General features: G+C 39.8%; 1 protein-coding gene across 1 annotated transcript in view; it reads right to left on the bottom strand.

Moving 5' to 3' along the window:
* HYDIN (HYDIN axonemal central pair apparatus protein) overlaps positions 1-26,622 on the bottom strand; it is a 363,532-nt gene that overhangs the window by 219,134 nt on the left and 117,776 nt on the right. Inside the window, exons 9-10 of the mRNA XM_034638025.1 lie at positions 26,069-26,252; positions 11,354-11,453 (exon numbers count right to left, since the gene is read on the bottom strand). Coding sequence (XP_034493916.1) covers positions 11,354-11,453; positions 26,069-26,252 — 284 coding nt within the window. The remainder of the gene's footprint in view (positions 1-11,353; positions 11,454-26,068; positions 26,253-26,622) is intronic.

Raw genomic sequence — 26,622 nt, 5'->3', positions numbered from 1 at the left:
TTTGCCAGCTATCTTAGATATCCAATATTATACTTGAGCTCCATTCCTGTGCAGTAAGACAAGAAAGAAGTGGGGGGAAATTATAAATAGGGAAAACAAACGGCCATTATTCACATATTTTGGGACTGTCTACCTGGAAAATCCTAAAGAATCTATAAATAATTTTTTTAAATTAATAAGATAGAGTTATAATGATGGTTACCAAATCAATATATAAAAGTCAACTGCATTTCTACATACCGCAACAATCAGAAAAAATTAATTTTCAAGACATTATTTATAATAGCAACAAAAATATAAAGTACCTAGAAATAAATCTAACCAATATATACTTAAGATCTTCCAGGGGAAAATCATAAAACTTTATTGAAAGATATTAACCAAGATCTAAATAATGGAGAACAAGCTATGTTCTTGAAAAGGAAGACTCAATGTCATAAAAGTGTCAATTTTTCTCCAAATGATCTATATCTATAATTTCAATGCTCTGTTAAAACAAAATACCGGCAGGCAGAATTTGGTAGAATTTCAAAGGTTGATAATAAAATTTAAATGTAAAATCAAAGGGCCAATAATAAGCAAGGCATTCTTTAAGAAGAATAAATTAGAATGACTTGCCCTTTGATATATTAAGATCTATTATAAAGCTACCGTAATTAAGATAATTTGGTATTGGGGCAAAAGGTGCAAAATGACTAAGGAAACAATACAGAACTCAAAATAAATGTACACGTATATGTGAATTTAATTTATGACAGAGCAGGTGCTGATGTCAATACAGGAAGATGGACTAGACTGTACAGAGCCTAAACAACCGGGCATCCTCATGGATCTGTGGTAGACTGAATAATGGCGCCCAAAGATGGTCACTGTCCTAATTCCTGTAAATACTACCTTATATGCCAAAAGAGTGACTATTACCTTATATGGAAAAATATGTGATTAAGTTAAGAATTCTTGAGATGGGGAGATTATCCAAGATTATCTTCATTACTATAGTTTAAAAATAGTAGTAGCCTTCCAATTTTGTTCTTTTCCAAAGTTGTTCTGGCTCTTCTAGACTCCGCATTTCCATATGAATTTTAGAATCAGCCTGTTAACTCCAACACACACACACACACACACACACACACACAGCCGCTAGAATTTCTGTTTGGATTGCATTGAATTTATAGATAAACTCCCGGAATAAATAATAGCTTAATGATTTTGAATTTACCCACTTTCTAATAAGGTATAGTTCTCCGTTTATTTAGGTCTTTAATTTCAGCAATGTTTTGTGATTTTCAGTGTACAGGTCTTACACATCTCCTGTCAAATTTATCTCTAAGTATTTAGGATTTCTTTTTTTTTTCTTAATTATTTTTATTATATTATGTTAGTCACCATACAGTACATCCCTGGTTTTTGATGTAAAGTTCGATGATTCATTAGTTGCGTATAACACCCAGATTTCTTAATGCTATTGTAAGTGATATTGCTTTTTTAAATGTCAATTTCCCATTATTCAATTTATAGAAACACAATTGATTCTCTCTATATCTTGTATCCTAAACCTTGCCACACACTTTTTAGCCTTCATTTAAAACAAGATATTCTCTAGCACAATCTCCACAGATTCTGACTCAATAAAACATAGATGCAACCCAAGAATCTCCATTATTAATGACCAGCCACAGTAAGTCTATGCAGATTTTCTAAGGATGTCACCTCAAGAAACATGAACACTGTTAACCATGTTAACCTCTGAAACACGGCAGAGAAAGTAGACTCAGTCCCTTCCTCCATTTCAAAAAAAAAAAAAAGCTTATTAAAAATATGACAAATATGTATTTTTAATACTTATCCAAGCTCAAAAGGAAGAAAGGAAAATATCAGGTGACAGAAATGAAAAGGGAATTTGGAGATTTGTAAAGTTCATACAGGTTTTATGTTCTAATGGCTTCAGTTTTAACACCCTCACAAAAACAGGACATTTGCCTTTGCTCCTCTCTGGGAATAAGGAACTGAACTTAGATCCTTGCATAAATCCAGGACCTTGGAAAGGATACCTTTTTCTGGAAAGTAGACAAGAAGAAAAATTCTATCTATTGGTCTAGGAAAGCAGTTACAAAAATTGTCCTCTACCTAGGTCTTTCAATAGGGGAAAGAGGTTCCTACGAGAAATCAAAGTCCCAGGGACAGATATGGGATCCAAATTTACCCTACAGGATAGGTGAAAGAGTCAGAAGCTGAGAAAATAATAGCTGTAGGATCCTGAAAAACTGCTCTAAAGGAATGCTTCCGTGATCCAGTACCCATGCTATCTTAGCCTGTTTGGGCTTCTCTAACAAAAATACCAGAGACTGGGTGGCGTAAACAACGAACATTTATTTTTCACAGTTCTAGAAGCTAGAAGGTCCAAGATCAAGGTGGCAGCAGACTGAGCGTCTGGTGAGAGCCATCTTCTCACTATGTCCTCACACGGAGGAAGGAGTGAGGGAGTGCTCTGGGGTCTCCTTTACAACGACACTAATCCCATTCATGAGGGCTCTGCCCTCACTACCTAATCACCCTCCAAAGGTCCCACCTCCCAAAAACATCACATGGAGGACTAAGTTTCAACATATGAATTTTGGGAGAACACAAATATACAGTCCACAACACGTGCTAAAGATGGGCTTACAATGCAAACATTTCAAGCCATCTGAAGAAACAATCCAGTATGAGGAAAGAATTTACCATAAACATGCAAATTAGTACCACAAGTGTTTGAGATAATAGAAAACTCTTAAAGAAACTCTAACATTGCATTCTTAAAGTCTTCCAAGAGGCAAATAAAGAAACAGAAACCATAACGAAGAAGAAAAAATGAAAGTATTAAAATTATATAGAACTTTTAAAACTAAAAAACCAAGTTGATGAAATTAAAAACTAAATAGATGAATACCAAAAAGTAGAAAAAGCTAAAGAATTAGTCAATTGAGATAAAGATCTTAGAAAAATACCCACAATGTATCAAAGAGAAACAAAGAAATTTTAAAAATGTAAAGAGGTTAGAAGACACCGTGATTCCATGGGAAAGACATATATTTGAAAGAATTTTCAGAAGGAGAAACCTGAGATTATGAGAGAAAAAAATATTGAAGAGATAATTGCTGAGAAATCCCAGGAGTGATGAAAGATTCTTAGACTGAAGAAACAGATCAAGTATGTAAGTAGGATAAACAAAGGCAAATCCACCACAAGGAAACTGTAGAATACCGAAGCATGAAGTAATTCTGGATATCAGTCTGCTACAGAAGACAGGTAACTTAAAGAAATCATCAGACTGCAGTAGATTACACACATCAACAATCTGGTCCGTTGTCCATGCTACGAGGAAGTAAGCAGTCTCATGGAGAGGCCATGGATAGGGGTTCCAGCAAGCACAACCTGGTGAGGTCCCTGCCAAGAGCCAGGATTAACTGCTAGACGTGGAGGTGGGTGAGCTATAAAATGATACCAGCCTTCACCTTCTGGCCTGTCCAACTGTCCCAGGTAGAGCAAAGAGGAGCTGTCCTTGAGGGATCCTGAGCAAACTACGGATCTGTAAGCAAAATAAATGGCTGCTGGTTGTGTTAAGCCACTAAATTTAGGGTGGTTATACAGCAAAAGATGAACAAAGTATCTTAAATAAATTAGGGCTTTTATTTTGCTCACATACCAAGGACATTGGGAAATGGGGTTTAGGGGGAGGGGAGGGTTTAGGGGATTAGGGCATGCTGCTGCCGCTGCTACTGCTGCTGATGGTCAGTAAGGATGATTCGAGAGCTACTTTCTCATGTCCCAGAACCATCCAATTGTACTTATTATAGCTTTTAAATAAGTTTTAACATATGGTAGGGCCAGTCCTCCCACATTATTCTTGTTTTTCTGAATTTTCTAAGCAATTCTAGTTCATTTATTTCCTCCATAAGAACTTTGGAATCAACCTAATTTTAAAAAAGGAAAAACCTTGCTATTACCATTGGGATCACGTTACATTTACAAGGAGAACTGACCTATGTCTGATGTTGATCTTCCTGACCAAAAACATCAACAGGCCTTTCGGTTTGTTCAAGTTTTCCTAAATCTGGGTTCGCATACATAGATACTTAGGTATTATTCCCTGTGTTCTTTGTGGTTGAAATATTTGATAATTGAACATATAACTTAAATAGTATAGTTAATCAAGAAAATAATTTCTTATTCATAGAACAAAGGAATCTTATATTATTATGGGGTGGCAGTCTGATGAGTTTTGAAGAAGAAACCCTACAAATACGTAGAGCATTACTCACTTATTACTCTGAAAACTCAAAAATGTTTTCAACATTTCTCTCTCCTAAGTATCCATTCTTAAGCTCAATCGGGATAAAGATCTAAAGCTCTAAATTGTGCTAACAATTCAGATGCTTCTTCTGATGGATAGAATGAAAATGGACACTCTAGTTTCAATTTAATTGGGTCCTGAAAGGAAGCAGGTACATCTGGCATCCTTTCCACCACGCTGCTTTTTCACATTTGACTCTAAAGCACCCACTAACGATGTTATCTAGCAATATATTTCACAGTTTAAATCAGAAAGTGTTGCTTCCTTTGAAGTTCCCATATGGTGATCCAAACCAAATATGTGCAGTTTCCCGTTGAGTTTTTTTTTTTTTAAAGAAATCTTCATGATTAGATTAGGAATTTCCACATTACATTGGAAAGTCAGGATAGATAGAAAGTCAGTTTCGAGCCACAGAGCAGACCATCAGCAAGTCTTCATAAATATCTAACATACAGTTTAACTACTTCTAAGAAAATCTGAAAATTTCAATGAAGAAAAAATTTCAGTTTCAGATGAACCGAAAAGATTTTAGTGATGTTATATTTCCTGTGTTCAGATATCAGCAGGTCCCTCCCTTGCTTAGAGCCCTTCCCTGATTCCGCACTGCAGTCAGGAGTTCCAAGTTTCTTAGTGCAGCAGTCAAGGGCGGCCCTCCCTGAGCTACCTGCTCCTCCAGCCTCCAGCTCCATCTTCTGCCTCCACCTCTCCCCTCCCAGTCTCTCTGTCTGTCTCTCCCGCAGCCACGCGCTAAGAATTTACAATTCTTTGCCAGTTCATGCTATGTACTTGCACAAAGTGTTTCCAGCCCCACATCCTTTTTTTACTTGACTAATGAACACTTCAAAAGGGTCACTTTCACTGGAGAGCCTTCCCTGAAAACCCCAGACTGAGCTGTGTGCCCTGTCCTTCTTCTGTTACGTGCTCATTCACTGTAGAGCACTGCAATGTAATTGTTCGTTTATTTGTCACTTTCCTCCACTCATTGCTAAGCTTTCTGAGGACAGGAATTCTGGTTTTGTACATCTTTGGACTCACGGTGCCTAGATATAAAAGCTTTCAAAAGAAATAAAAGTTGCAGTTGGAGATGTGGGTTAAATTTCATGTGTGTTAAGAGGCCTCCTTCAAGACCAATGACACTGGCTTTCCCTGCTACTTCCTGTCTCTGAACGTATATTCCCAGGATGGAACACTACACAACAGTGAAGGTGAAATACAACCAGGGCTACAAGCAACAACATGGATGAGACACGCAGATTGATTCCAATCATGTACGTTTCAAAAACAGGCAGTACCAAACTGCATTGTTTATGTGCACGTACACTGGGGTGAAACGATAAATGGAAGCAATGAAATAATGACCATAAAGGACAGAATGGTGATTATCTCAGGGGGAGGTTAGGGGGAGGGGAGTGTGACCGGGAAGGGACACGCAGGGGGCTTCTCATGGCTGGAAATGTTCTGTTACAGATCTTGGTAGCACTTACATAATACTTGTAATGACAATATATACGTATGTGTGTTATTTCCCTGTCGCTGCTAAGACAGATCACCATGAACTAAATGCCTAATGTGTAAGTTTATTTTCTTAAAAATCATGGAGGCCAGAAATCTAAGATGGGTTTCACTGGACTAAAATCAAGGTGCTGTGGGAGCTGCACTTCCTTCTGGAGTCTCTGGGGCAAAATCCACTTTCTTGCCTTTTCCAGCTTCTAGAGGCTGACCACATCCCTTGGCCTTTTATCTTCAAAGCCAGAAAGGGCTGGGTGAGTCTTTCTCGTATCACATCATTGTGACACTGAGACTGATACTATTGCCTTCCTCTTTGACATTTAAGGATTCTTGTGTTTATCTACTAAACCACTCACATAATCCAGGTTAATCTCCCTATGTTAAGGTCAGCTCATTAGTAACCTAAATTCCATTTTCTGCACTAATTTCTCTTTGTCAGGTAAGGTAACAGAACCACGGCAACATATCCATAGGTTCTGGGGATTAGGGCGTGGGCATCTCTGGGAGGCTGTTAACTCAACCCACCACGGTGTATTTCATGCACATTTGTGGATCTATGTCCTGTTTTCTTAGTGACAAATGCCTAGAAATTAAACTACAGCATGTAAATACAAAGGATTCCTACATGGCCACAAAAAAGAACGACTCTTTCTCTTTAGTGTTAATGGAATAATCTGCAAGAAGTATTTAAAAAACAGTGTCAGAATCACTGTGTAAAGTATGCCATCGTTTAGGTAAAGAAGGCATGAAGAGGAAGCACAGCAGCATAGCCATATGTATTTGCTTTTATATGCTCAAATTCTACCAAAAAACAAAAGCAAAGCAGAACAAAATAAGGGAAAGGGCTTTTTCCATCTGCCTAAGTAGTATTTCTTAGTGACCTAAAACCAGGAGGTTTTACCAACTCTTTGAAGATAATACTAAGGAATCATCACCAGCCCTTGAAAAGACACAGAATTACATGGAATTTACAAGGAAGATAATATGGAATTACAATGTAAACAAAACCCTTCTCTGGCAATCATGTCTTTTAATAAACCACTAACAAAATAAAAAAGAATGTCGTGCAGATGGAAAATTATACTATTCAGTTTATCCAGGATGTGAATTCTGTGGCAGAATTCAGAACTGAAAACAAAACAATAGATGAATGCAACTAGTTATGTAATGTTTGGGAACCTCCTGGAGAGCAGCCAACCCCCTGGAACATGGCCAAGCACGACATCCCGGGGGAGTCATAGATGGGAGGGAGGTCCCACCACCTGTGGCATGGGGGCCACTGGAGCATTTCCAGCCTGTGTCTGAACACTGCTGTACCAACATTTCCTCCAGACTGTTAAGAAGTCTGGGGTAAATGATGCTGGTGTGAAGTGTGGAAACAGACTTTTCAATCCTGAAACTCCTAGTCCATTCTGCATTCATTCTGGGGCCATGTTGAGAATCCTACATTCATGAGCAAGGGAGAGACCAGATCAAACTCGGATTCATTCACTCATTCATTCATTCATCTTTTCACTTATTTGCTCATCCATTTAACCAATGTTTATTGAGTGGCTTTATCTACCCGGTGCTTCCCAGACATAGAGTATAATTTCAATATATATGCTTTTTAAATCAGCAAAACTATACTATTTTGCTTAGACATGAACACACAGGCAGTGAACTTATGTATGAAAACATACAAACAAAAATGGCTATCATAAAAATCAAAGTGGTGATAACTTCCAGGGAAGGTGAGGGAAACATTGTCAGAAAGGGACACACGTGCCTGGGGGAGAGGGAGAGCAGAACAGTCTTGACTTAGGCAGCCCATCCTTCTGCACTGCTCTTAGACTGCTTGACCCCTTGATACACAGAGAAAAGTGACTATGTAGATGTGGACTAAAAACATGCTCGGTAGAGCAGAATAGCGGGAGTTTTGCACTCGAAGCTACTAGCAATCACGCACTCTTACTACTCTCTCTCACCATTTAGTATTTTATTATTAAAAAGCCACCACAGGTATAAATCCTGGGAGATCTACACATTACACAGGTGGGGTAAGTAGCACTAACTACTCTAAAATTAAACCCATTTTCTCATTCTTACACACAAAGGACAACCATGGACCAGAAGGCATTGGAAGGATCCCTGTGACTGCATGATACTTACTACCTTGGAATTTTCTAACAAATAAATATTTCTCTTGGCACCCTTTCTTAATAGCATTAAATGGCATTTAATGTCATTTATTAGTCAAGTTTGATTAAAATCTGGGTCTTTGAGAACAGATGATCAATCCTGTAGGTCTAACACCAGACTGTTAAGATTTCTGGAAGAATAAAATGAAAAATAATGAATGAAAGTATGTAAAAAAAAAAAATAATACAATTTCCCAGAGCTGAAATAACACATGAGTAAGCAGACTCTATCGGCCCACAGAAAGCTGAGGAGGCTGAATTAGAAAACTCACTCTTGGACATGGCTTCATGACATTTCAGACCTCAAGTACAAAAAGAAAACTCTAGGAAATATTGAGAAAGAAATAACAGGCCACCCATCAAGGAATGCAATTTAGGTGACTTCAGGCTTCTGGACTTTTACCCTAAAGTTGGCACAATGTCTTCAACCTTCTGAAGAGAGATTACTTCGAACCTAGAAATGTCAACTAAACTATCAGGTGAGTACGGAGGCAGAATGAGACATTTTCAGGCATTCAAGGATCAAAGGTTTCCTTCTACAGGCCCTTTCTGAGGAAGCTACTTGAGCAAAGTGAGAGGAAAAAGATATAATGAAACACACATGGAAACTTTAAAAATTCCTGAGTAACAACTGTGTAGGAGGTGGCTGATCTGACTTAGCATGAGAAGCTGGTAGGCTCTGAGAAAAGTGTCTTCAAGGAAAAGAAGAGCATACATTCTACAATTAGCCAGGGGTGAAGAAGTGAAGAATTAGAAACATCAGTTGGTGTGGGAGGACCAAAAACCTGCACAAAAGAGTTAATTCAATGATGGAGTAAGCTAAAATGAGGCACAATGGTGAGACTGATGGACAACGAAGAAAGAGCAACTACTTGACACACACCCTAGGGGCATCCTTTGAGGGGTTCACATTCACCAACAGAGGTCAAAACATTCAACCAACAGAGGATAAAATATAATGCCAGAATAAATTTAGCCCTTCAGTGTATAAAATTCACATAGACAAAGAGAGAACAGAAATATGGTTACAAACCATTTTTAAATGAAAGTAGAACAACTCAACAGAAGTAAAGAGGGAGAAACAGGGTGGAATGATGGTGGGCAGGTTAGGTGTCCCAATATCCTTACATGTCAAGAGATACTACCGAGTTGATAGAACAAGAATATAGTTTTAACTGTATTATTTAAGGCTATAAATAAAACTCATAAAATAAAACACAATAAAAATAATTGGGTTGCCAGGGGCTGAGGTAGGGGAATGGGACTGCATGCAAAGTGGCATGAGGAAACTTTATAGTGATGGAGATATTCTGTATCTTTATTTTGGTGCCAGTTACATGACTGTTTAAGTTTGTCAAAGTTCACAGAACTATACACCAAAAAAAGGGCGAATTTCACTGCATGTAAATTATAACTCAATAAGGCCAACAAGGGGACAATGAGATCATATGTGAACTAAATCCTCATCTTTCATAGTGGGGCCTCAAATGTAGTATGTGAAGTTGATAAATCAACAAATTGTAATGAATATAAGCATAGAATTAGCAAGGAAAATTACCACTATAAGAAACAGCTAAAAGTGCTTCTTGAAAGTAACACTGGAGAAATAGACTACTAGCTAGCTTTTTAATCTTACTATCTGCTATCTACTTGTTTTACTTATTTATTGGTACCAGCAATTTAAAAAAGAGTTCTGAGACATTTTTTTGAAAACAGACAAGCTTCCAGCATAGTACAAAGAACTTCCATACCCAATAATCTGCTTTATAGCAAAGGATCTAGTCCAGGCTCACATGTTACACCCAGATGTCATGTCTCTTGAGTCTCACTCAACCTAGGACAGGTCTTCAGTCTTTTCTTGACTTTCGTGAGCTTGATGTCTTTGAGGACTACAGGCTGGTCATTTTGTTTTGTTCTTCAATTTGGGTTAGTGTAATGTTTCCCCACAATTAGACCCATGTTAGGTATTTTGGCCCTAATATCGTTGAAGAGATGCTGTGTTCTGATGGTGTCCCAGTGAGTAGTCCATGAGGTTGATTTGCCGTATTCCTGCTGGTCTTAACTAAAATAACATTTCCCAGATTTCTTCTCTGTAAAGTTAGATTTCTCCCCTTTATAATTAATAAGGATTTTGAGGTAGGATATTTTGAGACCCATTGTATCTTAAGAATGCTTTTTTACCTGAATGAACTGATTATTACCATGATTGCCAAATAGTAAATTTTTATTTAGTGGGTTCACAGATTCCTATTTATTTAATGAATTATAATCTATTAGTATCATTATTTTCTTGACTCTTCACTTATTCCAGATTTGGTCAGTGGGAGTCCCTCTGCTGGCTTCTGTACCATTTTGACATATCCCTGTCATTCTTTGAGCATTTCCTTAGTTTCTGACATGAAAGCATGTTCCAGGCTCATCTTGTTCTTCCCTGCCTCAGTCCTGGATAGAGTCCCTCTTAGAAGAGACTAGGATTCAGAAACCAAGCTTTGGGTATGAGGTGTGCTCATTGCTACTAGGATCTCAAGGCTGCCAGGACCTCTCAACAGTCATCAGTAGGAAATCTACATAAACATATACACACATTTACACATATACTCTATATTTGTGCATATCAACAACCATGAATCCATAGTGAGAACTCCAATTCTGTTCCAATACCAAAGACTCATCCTAGCCTTTCTCTTTTCCATATATATATATATATATATACACATATATATATATATATATACACATATATATATATATATATATGTATATATATCGGCCTCCTCTAAGAGTGAAAAATAATACTGGCTCTTGTTATCCTCATCACTTTTTTGTTCAGTTCTTCTCTCCATACCCAATCTTTGGAAGCTACCAAGTTGCCACTCTACTTGTACATCCCCCCCATGCTGATTCTGGCCACTGCCAGGCTGCCTTCCCATTTCTCCTTGGCATGCATTATTTTGATTAAAAACTCAAAAAGGAAAAAATTAAATAGCCAAATACTATAAAAAGAACAAAAAAAAATCTTGAGAATTTGTGTCAAGTAATATTCTTACTGCTCTAAAAATCAAGAGTAAACTCAGATCCATAGTTTCCCATCTCCCCTGCTCCAACCACACCACAATTGTACTGTACTTCAAAGTTTGACCTGTTCTGGAAAAAAAATATTAGAAGTACAAAACTTGACTCTATTATTTCTCTACTGATACCATGCACTTCCTATAGTCTGAACACACGAACACACACACACACACACACACACACACACACACATACAGGCACCCCCTTGATACTCTGGGCACTTGGTAACCTGAGTTTACCACATAGAGAAAGTCTTTACCTGAAATGTCACAGTAAACTGTCTGCTGGTAGAGCCTGGCTTCCAGAGGATTAAAGTACACCGTGATTTCAGCTGATGAGTTAGGCCAGACATCACCTTCCTGAAAACCATGAAAGAATCATTAAAAAATAATGTGATGAAGAGGCACCCAGGTGGCTCAGTCAGTTAAGCATCTGACTTCTGATTTTGGCTCAGGTCATGATCTCAGGGTCCTGAGATCAAGCCCCCATCAGGCTCCATGCTCAGCAGAGTCTGCTTGAGATTCTGTCCTTCTCCCTCTCCCTGCCCCACCCCACCGCTTGCACTCTAAATAAATAAATAAATAAATAAATAAAATCTTTAAAAACAAAAACAAAAGAAAACCAATGTGATGAAGAGAAGGGACTGTTTTTAAACATTGCTATTATGTTTATAACCTCAGGAAACTTGAAGGAACTATTTTTACAACAAATAAAAAGAGAGCACTATTTTACCTAACAGATCGTAAATTTCTGCTACTTGTTGAAGAGGTGGTACAATTTGGAAATGAACTTCAAAGATAATTTCAGTGAGTTCATGAATATATAATTACTAAAGGAAACCAAGATGTTTAGAACATTTTCAATATTTGTTCATTCAACGGACATTCACTGTATGCCAACAGATGGCCAGCACTGGGCTGCAGAGATGAAGAAAGGCTGCATGGAACTCACATCTTTGAGGGATGATAAATGTGCATACAAATATTTAAAAATATTTGTGAAAGGTGCTGCATCTTATGTATATACAGGGTCCAGGTGGGCTATTACTCTTGAGGTGACAGCATAATGAAATACTGTAATTCTGTGAAAACGTAACAATGGCCCAAGGCAAAACAATGACCAGGTCAAATGCTGATTTTAATCCAGTGTGATATTTCTTGTTTTAATGCAAACCACTCAAAAGTCATAATAAAGAAACCTAGTTTTGAAATTATAATACAACATGCCACATACGGAAAACCCCTCGAGGTATTTCTTGAAAAATATTTTTGTATTAACCATGTAACCTGAGGCCTCTTCATTAACTTGTCAGGCTATAAAGGGAGATGCTAGTAGTACCTGCCTCAAGGGGTTTCCCACCCAAGGTTTAACAAGGTCATGCAGGTCACATGCTTTGCCCCACACTTGGTACATAGTAAGAGTTCAATAAATAACTGTTTGCTATAATTGATGTTATCTTTATGCCACCTGCAAAGAATAAGATGATAGTATTGAAAAAACTGGGGGAGAAAAAGCATTTATTTTTAAATGGTTTTTGCAAATAGATCAGGTAGGGCATAAGTGAAAATCACATCCAAAGATCTTTAAATGATCCCACCAGCTAAATAGAAAACTAAGAAAAGATAAGTTGGTAAATAATTAGGCTCGGGTTTCAGACAATCCCCAATGCTATTCTATTCACTCCAGTCTGGCTGAAACGAACATAGTGCTGGAGTAAAGAATCAAGCAGAGAACAAAATAGTTTAAAATGCAGACATCAAACAAGAGGGTGGAAATAGCAAACTAGAGCCCATTTGAGTTTGTTTATGAAGGTAACAGACTGATCAGTGTACTTCCCAGGCAGCATCCCCTGACTTCACAATGACAAAGGGCACAGAAGCAGCAGCAGCGAGGGCCATGAGCATCCTGGGGGCCCTGGGAGCTCTTACAGCCCAGATCAGCCCACGAGGATGAGGGCCCCATGAGGGCAGGGACTGCTTCATTCCCAGCCCTAAACCACGGTGGTTCATCGTTCTCAATGTATTTAACCTGTCAGTCGTAGCCACTCAGTTTGCACACTGTGTACTTATCAGCAGATGCCTATTCATCTTTGCAGCATATTTCTGCCATTTTCTCCTCAACTGGAACCACAAAAGTCATACAAATTTAGAGCTGAAAGGGGCCTCGGAGAGCATGCGGGGAAGCAGGAAGCCCCAAGCATTTTCACTTATTGAGGTGTTTCACTGCGGCAAATGGAAAATACTGGGCCCTTTAGGATTTGGGGGGGTTCCAACGACATGGAGTGTTAGGAACACCCATGACTAGAATGGGCAAAGAGGCCAGGTATAAAAGGTGACTCGTCCATTCACGGGTGCATTAGTGGGCATTCCACCTCAGAAGAGCTGAAGACCTGGGCTTCCTCCTAACAACAGACAAATATATTCCCCTGGTGGGTTTAGACTCTGCTTTACTTTGGGGTATAGAGTAGACACAGCTAACCTGTTTTTATCCAAACTGACTGACCAAAGGAGCTACCTTGAATCCTGAGAAAACCTATGCTAGAGAAGTCTCACCAGGATGGGAGGAAGTGACCCTCAGAAGGATACACTGGAAATCAGAGAACCTCAGTACACGTGAGAAAACTCAAGCATCTTATGGCTTGGGGTAAGCCAGACCACTTTCAAAAGCATTATCCCAGCAAGAGAATCCAAAGTCCCTATGCATACAAAAAGGTAACACACTTAAGTTCTATCCCAGAAGCATTCTTTGACACCCCATCATCACAGAAGTATGATTATCAGAACTGGTGTGTTGGAAAATGGTGGGAAGACACACTTCATAGGTGACTAGAAGCTCCCTAGAGGAGGGAGTGCTGGTGTTTGGATGTGATCCATAAGATCGTCTGATATGGAGGCTCCCGGAGGCTGAGAGGCCCTTCTGCTTGGTGAGGGAATCTGAGTCCACAGGGTTCAGTCTGAGTGAATGGGACCGTGGGCTTAGTGCTTTCTTATCCTGGACTGCAGTGGTTTTACTGTGCCTGAGACATCCGTTAGTAACTTGCAGCTTTTACTGAGCCCTGGGAGGAAATTCAAGGACAAATCCTATTCTAAAAGCCTCTCTTGGGGGCGCCTGGGTGGCGCAGTCGTTAGGCATCTGCCTTCTGCTCAGGGCGTGATCCCAACGTTCTAGGATCGAGCCCCACATCAGGCTCTTCCGCTAGGAGCCTGCTTCTTCCTCTCCCACTCCCCCTGCTTATGTTCTCTCTCTCACTGGCTGTCTGTCTCTGTCAAATAAATAAATAAAATCTTTAAAAAAAAAATAAAATAAAAGCTTCTCCTGGGCTGGTTGCAGGTAACGTGCAGTAAGAGGACTATGTGTATCTATAAAAACAGAAGTGTGGTCATTCAGTTTCCTCTCACAGAGGGATGTTTTCGATATTAGGTCATTTGAAGGAGCTAGGAACATGTAGAAGGATAGTTATTTTTCAGTTGGGATTAAAATAAAAGTGAAATAACTTCTGTTTCTTTATGGCAAAAACTCAACATAGCACTTTCTAGCAAATTGGAGAAAATAAACCTTGGAAACAGGTGATCAGCCTAAACTGACCTCACTTTTTACTTACATAGCTCTGAAACATTTCACATCACTTCTCCAACCTTCCTGAAATTAACTTCCATGTCATTTAAGTCTCTGAAAAGAATGTTCCCTTCACTATTGTTCAGTTCTAAAGTCTCTTTCTGAAAACCAAAACATTCAGAATTTTCCCTGGCTGCTCTGCCATCGATATCCTTTCTTCCCCGTCCTTGAAAAGCAGCCTCATCACACAGAACCCCTGTTGTTCCGCATTCCTTCCATGTATGACCCCTCTCCCCTCACTGTCTATTCTCCTGGTCCAAATGAGAGGCGGAGCATCTAGGATATGATCTGTAAGTGACGATTATGTTGTTTGTTGAAAATAACTGCCAAAATACCCTTCAGTGATGTTATAATTATTTTCCTTCTTGGTCTTAATGTTTTGTTTTTTTCCTTCAGATCCATAGCTGCATTTCATTTATTGATCAAGTAGGCTTCTAGAAAGAGTCAACATTGAATTGAATTGAATTCATAGTGAACTTTTAATTTGAATCAACTTTTCAGGTCTAAAGCTAACTCTTACAATGCAGTTTTTACTCAAATATTAAAAATCTCTGGAAACGGAACTTCATGTTTCCTTCTGGAATAAGAACAACCAACCAAGCAACCTGACAGATTCAGTTCCGAGACTTTCTGTAAGATGTCTATGAACACACTGCCACTAGTTCATAACAGGTGATTGATACCTTCATGAGAAAAGTGTCCTTTAGGGGCGCCTGGGTGGCACAGTGGTTGAGCATCTGCCTTCGGCTCAGGGCGTGATCCCAATGTTGTGGGATCGAGCCCGACGTCAGGCTCCACCGCTGTGAGCCTGCTTCTTCCTCTCCCACTCCCCCTGCTTGTGTTCCCTCTCTCGCTGGCTGTCTCTATCTCTGTCAAAAAAACAAAATCTTTAAAAAAAAAAAAAAAAGAAAGAAAAGCTTTGTTTAAAAAAAAAAAGAAAAAGAAAAGTGTCCTTTAAAAATTATCTTCTTAAAAACTTACATTGACAATGACTAAAGGGGGTCTTTTAAAAATCTCCTTTGAAAATCCTTAAATAAAAAAGAAAATATTTTTAAAATCACCTTCCTTCCCACCTAGCACCCATCTCCCTTCCTTCTCCCTTCCATCATCCCTCACTTTCTCCCTTCCAATGAAGGATTACTTTTGCAAATTTTGCAAAATCAGAACCCGACTGCAAGAACAGAGTTACATATACATTTAATTCACTTGGTTTATCTGGAAAATAGTTTACAATATGACTCAATGCCTACATTTGCCACACTAAATCGTTGCATTTTAACCCCCAACTTAAATTTAGCAGAGTGATCCAAATGTTTGCTCCCTAATCTGATGAGACCGAATCACATCTAACTCAAAATTATAATACTGGCAACCACTAACTGAGAGTTCATGTTCCCAGCACTGTGGTAAGTACGGATGTACAATATCCACCTCAAACTTTACAACCTCGTGAAGTATTATCCCCGTTTTAGATGAGACAACCAAAGCAAATAGAAGCTAAGTATCTCACCTAAGACCACACCAACCATAAGTGGAAGAACTGGGATTTTATAATATATTTTTCTTTAATTTCCTGAACACCCCTGCAATTATAACAAAAGGTTAGTCCTCATCTATCTCATATCATTTAAAAAAAGGGGGAAAAAAAGGCCAGAAGAGATCTAAAAACACTACAACTGATAATCAGGCTTAGATGAGGCCAGCATGACCCAGTGTTCCCATGTGGTGAACAAAGCAGGAGGCACGGTATGCTCATATGTTCAGAGACCTCGGAAGGTGACTCACAGGAGGTTCCTTTGGATGACACAGTCAACTTGAGTATGTTACGGCTCTTCAGAAATGTATTGCAAGATCTTTATAACGCTCTCCTGGTAGGGTCAGGGTGCAATCAGTTCCGAACAAGATCAGTGAAATATGATTTCAAGAGCAGCTGTATAATGTGTGATGAATTCCATCAAGTTCCACCAAAATGGAAAAATCCCTGACTACATAAACAAGTATTTTCAGCTGCGTTATCATATTTAAGGAAAAAACTTAAAATTTCTCTGGGGAAATAAAAATATCCTCTTAATCAAATTTCTATCAATCAATTAAAAAGAGAAACACTGGGGCGCCTGGGTGGCACAGCGGTTAAGCGTCTGCCTTCGGCTCAGGGTGTGATCCCGGCGTACTGGGATCGAGCCCCACGTCAGGCTCCTCTGCTGTGAGCCTGCTTCTTCCTCTCCCACTCCCCCTGCTTGTTCCCTCTCTCGCTGGCTGCCTCTCTCTCTGTCAAATAAATAAATAAAATCTTAAAAAAAAAAAAAGAGAGAAACACTGATGAGAAATTATAATCTGTTTCACCACCTACAATTGCTCTTCTAGAATCTTCCAAATCAATGAGAGAAATCATGGTTCCCTTTATCATCACTTAGTGCAAGTAGAAGTTGTCTCAAAGAGACATAAGGGGGAAAAAAAGGAAGCTAACATAGTGAAGTAACTACCCCAATTATCACTGAGAGAAAAGACTGAGTTGGCACATGAGATGCAAGGAGACTTTTCTACTCCACTGCAATTCCTGGGCCAGGACACTGTGATTACAGCAAAATTTTGATTCTTAAAATAATGACCAGTAACGTTTTTATGAGAGGGGTCTAAGATCTGGCCATCTGTCGAAGCAAGTTTCATTAAAGGTGTGTTCTGTCTTCAGTGAGATACCCCAACCCATATGCAATGAAACTTCCACTGCAGTTTTCTAGGAGCGGAGGCAGCTGTATGTGATGTTCATGCCCTTCTCTAGAGAGAACAGACTTGAATCTCTTTCTTTCTTTTTTTTTTTTTTAAAGATTTTATTTATTTATTTGACAGAGATAGAGACAGCCAACGAGAGAGGGAACACAAGCAGGGGGAGTGGGAGAGGCTCATAGCAGAGGAGCCTGATGTGGGGCTCGATCCCATAACGCCGGGATCACGCCCTGAGCCGAAGGCAGACGCTTAACCGCTGTGCCACCCAGGCACCCCTGAATCTCTTTCAACACTGAAGGCTGTTACCTTATTTAATGAGCCACGAGGAACTCTGCTGTTTCCAAGACTTCTTCCAGGCCTCCCTCCACCTACAATGGCTCTCCGGTACAATAGCGGATGTACCAGCACAACTGGAAAAGGTCTGCCTGAGCACAAGGATTGCAGAGGACAAACAATAATAAAGGGAGGCTGAAGAATGGAAAACTGTACTGACAGGAGAGCTGTGACTTGTCAAGGACAGCTTGCTATCAGCAGATTCCTGTCCTCCTTTCTCCCTTCAGGTGTCCATTTCCAAGGAGTCAGCTCCCACATGTTTGCAATGTGACTCACGACTAATGGTACAAGAAGTGGAAGGCGTTTGCAGTAAAGAGCTAGATCTTTCCTCTTTGGAAGCTATCTGGGCTTCCACCCAACCTGGTTCTCCTGAGCCTACATGCTATGCCGATTTGGGGAAAATAAAGCAAATTAAATTTGAGCTCTCCTTTCAGTCTGAATTGCTGAACCGCATGTTTTCTGTAGGCTTAGGTGACGACAAAGCATGGTTTACTATTACTTACATGGTAATGAATAAATGATCAAGTTTCCTTCTCTTTTTGAGGCTTAGTTAAATTAAGGTAAGGCTTCCCTAGGGATACTGGATGAAGTTTTCTTTGATGGAAAAGACATTGGCTAACAGAAGTAGAAATGTTTTCCCTGCTCACCGATGTAAGGCCATCAGTTAGGATCATTTTGGGCAAATAGCTTTACATTCCCAGGCCTTTCTTTTTGAGAAAATATCAAGTGTTAAACATTCAGAAAATTGCTGCATCTCGGAAGGGTGACCTGAGCCAGGAGTAGCAGAGTCCAGAAACAGGCCAGCACATCTGTGTTGTGATTTCTCAGAGGACTCCCAGACACCCATGGAAACTGAAAGCTTAATTCTCTTTTTGCCCTGTGATACTCTTCTGCCTTGCGGTTCTCAGATTTGTGGTTTTTGTCTTTGAATCTCTCTCACTCAGGGTACCCAAGAGACCTAGCAGAGGATATAACATAATGAGACTGTCAAAATTCTGTATAGCCAGAGTCCATCTAGTAAGATAGAATATAATATTTCCGAAAGTAGTCAATTCCACTTGATTTCTGGAGGGCACAAAACACTCATAATAGACTCAGTTTTGCAATTTTTTTTTCCAAAGTGGGGGAAAAACTACACAGAAGCAGATAGCCTGAGAAATAATCAGTATTCTACAGAACCTGGTACCTTCCCTTGGCAAGGCATAAAGGGAAAATTTCAGGCTAATATTCCAAGACATTATCAAAAGAAGTGACATGAGGAACTTGATATAAATAGTAGTACAATACATGTGGTATACATTGATGACTAGGACAATAATCATGGCCTACCACTGGAATATCAATAAATTACCAAATAAAGATTAAAAAAAAATCCTTCCAGACCTCTGCCCTGTATCTGCCCTGATGATCACTTTGGGTCCCTGTCTACCCCCTTTCTCTACCAGTGATCACCTCTGGAGTTTCTCAAAAGACAAACTCGCATCTCTGCATTCTGAGACCATATCAGTACATATCCAAGACGTTCCAGAATAACTCAAGTTTTGAACAACAGACTCTATGGCAATGTTATACAATGAGCACAATGAGAAGAAAGTGAGCTAAGACAATGGAACTACCCAGTGGCCAAGTGGTGAACAGGTGGTAGAAGAGAATAAGAACCTGCAGTCCTAGAGTTTGGGTCAGCACTGAGTTAAACTACCTCTCACATGAGCAAATTAATAAAATTTTATTAAATTCAAACTCATCACTACCTCTGGGCATTTTAGGGACAGTGACTGATCTGGATCCTAAATCTACTTGCTTTAAATTACAAGAGCCTCTAGATCGGAGCAATATTCCCAGAAAACATTCAATATGCACAAAACATAGTAAGGGCTAAACTAAACTTGGTTTCAGGCGATACACTGAAGAACCAAGATATTTAGATGTGGGCCTGAGAAAATAAGCATATCATTTATTATTTCTTTCCAGACCCTAAGGTAACAGGTTGTTTTGTTTTTTTTTTTTTTTTTAAGTTTACCTCATTTAAAGACAATGTCCTTTCTCAGTGGACACAGAGACTGAAGAGCGCTTCAGAAAGCAAGGTGGTCTCTAAGGCCCTGCATGTGCCTTTTATTTTCTTTTTTTTTTTTTGGACAGAGTATCCACTAGAGATTGATTTTTATATCAGTAGGTAACACTGCTTGGTTTTAATCTTCCCTGCTTCTAACTGTGAACTCAACTCATATCAAGAAGCTAATTAAAAGGAATCACACCCTAATAAAAAACTCATCGCTGATGCATAGCTCATTTGTCAGAAATTAAATAGTGGCCATTTGGCATAGCTGATCTAATACATAAGCAAGATTCAAAGAGAACTTCAGGAGAAAATGGTGATGAACCTGCTAGAATAGGGTAGAAAGATGTGTGAGATATGCTACTGTGCTCCCAGCTGGCTGCTTCTCCTCTTAGCCATCCTTCTCTGTGAATTTACAGCTTCTCCTCTTTTTGCAAGGTCCCCAAAGGTGAGCATCTGGGAGCTGTCTTGGGCCCTCTGCAATTTTCCTAGTTAGCTCTGCTCTTGGAACTTCCATCTTCTTTGTGTGCCTTCAATGAAGACTTCTATATGATGCTCACAAACCTTGCTTCCACTTCTGATTCCTCTCCTACATATTTAATACTGCATTTCCAAAACTTTTTGGACATCTAATGTCATCTCAAATTCAACATATTCAGAACCAGACTCGTGATTATCAACTGATTTACATTCCTTCCTTTTTTCCTACCTTTCTCCCTTCTTCGGTCCTCCATTTATCGGCACTGTGGTAGGCCTGAGGCACAGATAAGGATAAGGCACTCCTTGACTTGAAGGAGCTCAGAGTCTGTTCCCAAATTGGAGAATCAAAATTTATGAATCAAAAAGGATCTAACCATCCTACCTCAACATCCTTATTTTATGTACAAGGCAACCAAAGCCAAGAAAGATCAAATGGCTTGTTTAAGGTCACATACACTTTTGGCAAAGCCAGGAATAAACCCGAGACTCCTGATTTGCTAATTTCCATCAAAGACATCATAATTCTCCCAGCAACTCTAGTTCAGATCTGAGGAGACATGTGATTCCTCACCATGTCTCACCCTCAACAACTAATCACAAAGCACTTTTCTTTTGAGTATCTCCCACATCTGCCATTTCCTTTGGTTTCCAACCATCAGCAGGCTGACCATCCAGGTCAGCATGACCTTCACACATCACCCTGCACTTACCTGCAGAGATGTTCAGTCTCCCTGGTACTTCCTGCACTAGCACACTTCTCCTGCCTGACCTGCACCACCTTCTCAGCCCCAATCCACCCTCCTCCAATTTGATCCACTCATGGATACCAAGGTAATATTTCTAGAACATCTGTACACATCACGTGTCTGCTCCAAGCCCCACAGTGAGTCTCCAATACGCTCGGCATGCTGTGGGAGAAGGGATCTGTAGTCATGGGGAAATACTGCTTGCGCTCTACTCCCTGGAGAATCATTTTCTCTTGAACTAGTATTTCTCAAACTTATTTGACCACAGAACTTCCTTTTTTCAAGGAACACACATTTATCCCCCAACAGATCCAGTATTTGCAGAAGTGCACTGTGGGAAGCAGGAGGGTGCAGTCCACGGTTCAACAGGTTGGCCAGGCAGCCCAGACTTCCTCTACTCACCTTCCCATCCTTCCATGACTGCCTACCCCAGCAAAACTGGCCCACTCATTGTTATTTAATACTTTATTTTCACAATTTCTCCAACTGGAAATATTCTCCTTCCTTTCCACCTACTTAAATTTTACCCTTCCTCCAAAATTCATCTCTTCTGTAAGTCCTTTGCCAACTCTCTCATCCAAAACTACTGTAGCATTTATTTACTTCTTTCAGAAAACCAAAATCTCAANCACCCTCCTCCAATTTGATCCACTCATGGATACCAAGGTAATATTTCTAGAACATCTGTACACATCACGTGTCTGCTCCAAGCCCCACAGTGAGTCTCCAATACGCTCGGCATGCTGTGGGAGAAGGGATCTGTAGTCATGGGGAAATACTGCTTGCGCTCTACTCCCTGGAGAATCATTTTCTCTTGAACTAGTATTTCTCAAACTTATTTGACCACAGAACTTCCTTTTTTCAAGGAACACACATTTATCCCCCAACAGATCCAGTATTTGCAGAAGTGCACTGTGGGAAGCAGGAGGGTGCAGTCCACGGTTCAACAGGTTGGCCAGTCAGCCCAGACTTCCTCTACTCACCTTCCCATCCTTCCATGACTGCCTGCCCCAGCAAAACTGGCCCACTCATTGTTATTTAATACTTTATTTTCACAATTTCTCCAACTGGAAATATTCTCCTTCCTTTCCACCTACTTAAATTTTACCCTTCCTCCAAAATTCATCTCTTCTGTAAGTCCTTTGCCAACTCTCTCATCCAAAACTACTGNCGACAAGGCAGGAAACAACAAATGTTGGAGAGGATGTGGAGAAAGGGGATTCCTCCTACATTGTTGGTGGAAATGCAAGTTGGTACAACCACTTTGGAAAACAGTGTGAAGGTCCCTTAAACAGTTAAAAATTGAGCTACCCTATGATCCAGCAATTGCACTACTGGGTATTTACCCCAAAGATACANTCCAACTGGAAATATTCTCCTTCCTTTCCACTTACTTAAATTTTACCCTTCCTCCAAAATTCATCTCTTCTATACGTCCTTTGCCAACTCTCTCATCCAAAACTACTGTAGCATTTATTTACTTCTTTCAGAAAACCAAAATCTCAATAGCAGAAAATACATATAGCTCACATTTGCATCAAGAAGCTTTTGTTTCTCTTGCCTGTGGAGATGTGTCATGAAAAAAGTTGCCGTGGCTTATGTCAAAGAGGTTGCTGCTATGTTCTCCTCTAGGATTTTGATGGATTCCTGTCTCACATCAAGGTCTTTCATCCATTTGGAGTTTATCTTTGTGTATAGTGTGAGAGAGTGGTCAAGTTTCATTCTTTTGGATGTAGCTGTCCAATTTTCCCAGCACCATTTATTGAAGAGACTGTCTTTTTTCCACCGGATGTTTTTTCCTGCTTTATCAAAGATTAGTTGCCCAAAGAGCCGAGGGTCCATTTCTGGGTTCTCTATTCTGTTCCATTGGTCTATGTGTCTGTTTTTGTGCCAGTACCATGCTGTCTTNTGGTAGGAGAATAAAGGGAAGAAGAAGGGGGGGTAAAGAGAAGGGGGAATGAACCATGAGAGACTATGGACTCTGGGAAACAAACTGAGGGCTTCAGAGGGGAGGGGGTGGGGGATTGGGATAGGCTAGTGATGGAGATTAAGGAGGGCACGTATTGCATGGTGCACTGGGTGTTATATGCAAGTAATGAATCACGGAACTTTACATCGAAAACTAGGGATGTACTGTATGGTGACTAACATAATTAAAAAATATTATTAAAAAAATAAAAAATTTTAAAAAGCTCATAAAATGGCTAAATTTTCCCTATTAAAAAGCTTCAAATTAATTTACAAGGTAAGAGTATATTACATTCATAAGAATTGCATTTCTACAAAACCATTAAGATCTTGAAGGAGGGGAAAAAAGGGAGATTAACATTAATAAATAATTTACTATTACTGACACTGAGTTCAGCTATTTTGACCAGAATAACTTTAAGAAGACACTAGGAAAGTTTCATGCCTTCATTTTCATTTTGCAAAAATTGTCAAGAACCGGCTAATGAATACCATGAGAAGAAAAGTGAATAGTGTACAGAAAAAACAAAATCATTACAGATGCCATAAATACCACTTATACTCTAAGTGAATATTACCCCTTCCTGTTTCCAGTGATTTTTTTCCACACAATATAAACAAAATTAGTCTCATTTATTTAAAAGATACCACTTTTGTATATCCCTATTTAAAAAAAAAATTTCTTCCTAATGGTAAAAAGATGCCTTGTGATGATAACACCCAATTCAGTTCCTATCTAAAGTTCAAAAGCAATCATATTAAAATGCCACATTCTAAAACACATGTGTCTCACCCATCTCCATAAGAAGCTTCAAGTTATGGAAAAGCTCATAAAGAGAAGGAAATCTGAGGTAATCCCAGTCTTTCTACTTCCTGAACTGAAAATGTACAAAACTCACCTGTGGGCCGCCCACCTCCTCCTGACAACCAATATTTGCCATCCCAGAGCCATTCATTCCCAGAAGGCTATGACAAACAGGACAGCAGTCATCCGCCCAGATATCCCATACCAACTGGGAAGAATCCTGGACTGTCTATACTCTGCACTTTGCCAGTGTGTCTAAGATTACCATAACTGATGCTCCTCCCTGCCCCTGCCCAGCTCAGGCCTTGCCTGTTTGGACTTATAATGCCTTCCTAACCTCTTTAACATCTTCTGGTTTGACCTATTATCATAGGCACCTGTCCTGTTCTCCCAAGACTATATGTTCATCTTGTTTTAACCTCTTGCTGGTCTAGCCCATCGTATCTGAAGATCCCTTTCCTCAGTTGAGCCCTGGACAGTCTCCTGAGATGAGAGAAGATTTAACCTCAAGTCCTATCTCCAGCCTTATTATCCCACGTCAACCCTTTACTTCAAGCAAACTGATACATTCCTGGAGCCTTGACTTATCCATGCCATACACATCCCCCCTTTTTTTTTTTCAAAAGCCCAGTCCTGCAAGACCTAATTCAAGGCTCTGCTCCCAAGAAACCTTCTCTAATTTGACCTCTGACAATCACCTCAACCTCTGAACTAGTATACCTGACTGTCTTCACCAGAGATTCACACAGCAGGTCCTGCAAAACAATAGTCCCAAAGCACGTCTCCAAGGAGAAGGCTCTCTCTTGGAAATTATAATGCACATTATCATATTAAAACTTAGACATTTTACAGCAAAGAAACCTTTCAAACAATACTGAACCCCCTGTTTGTGAAACTTATTTAGCTATGGAATCCCCTTTCTATCTTCTATCCTTTAAAAACAGTTTGGAAGTGCAGACATAAGGAAAACAGGTTTTTACAAGCCAGTGGCATTTCCCACCAGTGATCTTGTATTCTAATGTGTCCCTGTGCTCATGTCTTCTCTCCAAATGGTTTGAATAGTAACAATCCAGCAGCTCCAATTAGCTTTGGGCTTTCTCGACTTCTTCTTGTTCTTCTTCTTCTTTGTGTTTTTGCTTTGCTTTGTTTTGTTTTGTTTTGTCTTTGAGAGAGAGAGCGAGAGCAAGCACGCACAAGAGCAGAGGGGGAAGGGGAGAGGGAGAGAGAGAATCTTAAGCAGGATCTATGCCCAGCATGGAGACCAACGCAGAGGTGGACATGGGGCTCAATCTCATGATCCTGACATCATGACCTGAGCCAAAATCAAGAGTTAGATGCTTAAGCAACTGAGCCACCCAAGCACCCCAGGGCTTTCTCAACTTCTTTTGCTATCTTTACCCTCATATCACTCTACGTTTGCTAGGTGGAAGGTCGTGCACAGTGCCTAGCACATAGTAAATATAGAAGGTATTAGCTACTTCCATTCCGAAGCAGTAGAGAATGTGGTCAAGAGTTGGGTCTGTGGAATCAGACCAACCGTGTTCTAAGTCTGACCCAGGCCTTACCAGTGAGGTCAAGGACTATGTCTGTTTTGTTCACTTGTGCTTTGTAGATACATAGTCCCTAATACAGAACATGCAGTCAGTTTTTATTGAGTGAATTAAGGACAAAGCAGTTCTCAACCCAAGTGGTTTTGCCCACCGGGGGAACATCTGACAATGGCTGCAGACAGTTTGGCTGTCACAATTAGCATCTGGTGGGTAAAGGTCAGGGATGCTATTATATATCCTACAATGTACAGGACAAAGAATTATCTAACTCCAGAGGTCAGCAGTGCAGAGGTTAAGAAAACCTGCCCTAGAGTCAGACTGGTCAGGGATACATTTCTAAATGCGGATACTGCTTGTCTTGGAGCAAGTTATTGAATTTTTCTAAGTCTTTACTTCCTCATCTGTAGAATGCAGAACTGATGATACCTTATAAGGTTGTTGTAAGATAACATATATATAAACATCTCATATGTTTAACACAGCAGTTTGTGGGTAGAAAGTATGACCTATGAACGTGACCTGTGAACATTCTTACCGTTAGACTTCATTCACTGTCTCATAATGATATGAGGCTTTCAGCTGAAATCTTTATGCTCTCAGAACTCATTATCAATCCCAGAGTGAGTACTTTTATCAGAATAAGCCCTGTGCCCCCACTTATGCTTACTGTATAGTCAGATTTTATTTATGTGCTCACCAGGGGCTCAACAGTGAAAACGTTACTCAAGAAGAGCATGCTGTCTGCCTGAACCAGCCTCCTCTGATTCTCAAAGGTGCGGGAGAGAATGGAAAGTTGTTCTCGGAGTGAAGGATCATTAATGCACTCTTCAAGAAACTCATCGGTCTCGTTCTTTTCCTCTTTGCTCAGATCATCACAGACTCTAAAGAAAATATAGGAAATGTGAGATTCATTTTGGTACTCCCATGAAGAACATTATAAAGCCCTCCCTTCCAGTCCATCATCCTGGAAGTGGTCTCCCCCATCACCTGGAGATGGTCCCTCTTTGCCATAAGTCTGTAACATAGGAGCCGAGTGACCTTGGACTTCAACCTCTCAAGAGCATCAGTTTGCTGATCTTTAGTCACTTCCTTCAACAAGTCTTCCTGGGCTTCCCATTCCACTCACTGCCCGTTTGCTTACTACTGAGCCCTTATGTATATTTAGACAAATATTTTCTTTCAGATAATTATGTTTCCCAGGCTGCTTTTTAAATATTTAATATCTACCCTGCCGCTAACACTTGAAAAACA

This window comes from Ailuropoda melanoleuca, chromosome 12 (assembly GCF_002007445.2).
Source record: "Ailuropoda melanoleuca isolate Jingjing chromosome 12, ASM200744v2, whole genome shotgun sequence".
Lineage (NCBI taxonomy): Eukaryota > Metazoa > Chordata > Mammalia > Carnivora > Ursidae > Ailuropoda > Ailuropoda melanoleuca.
Note: the sequence above shows the minus strand (reverse complement) of the source record. Positions and strands in the feature narration are given on the sequence as shown.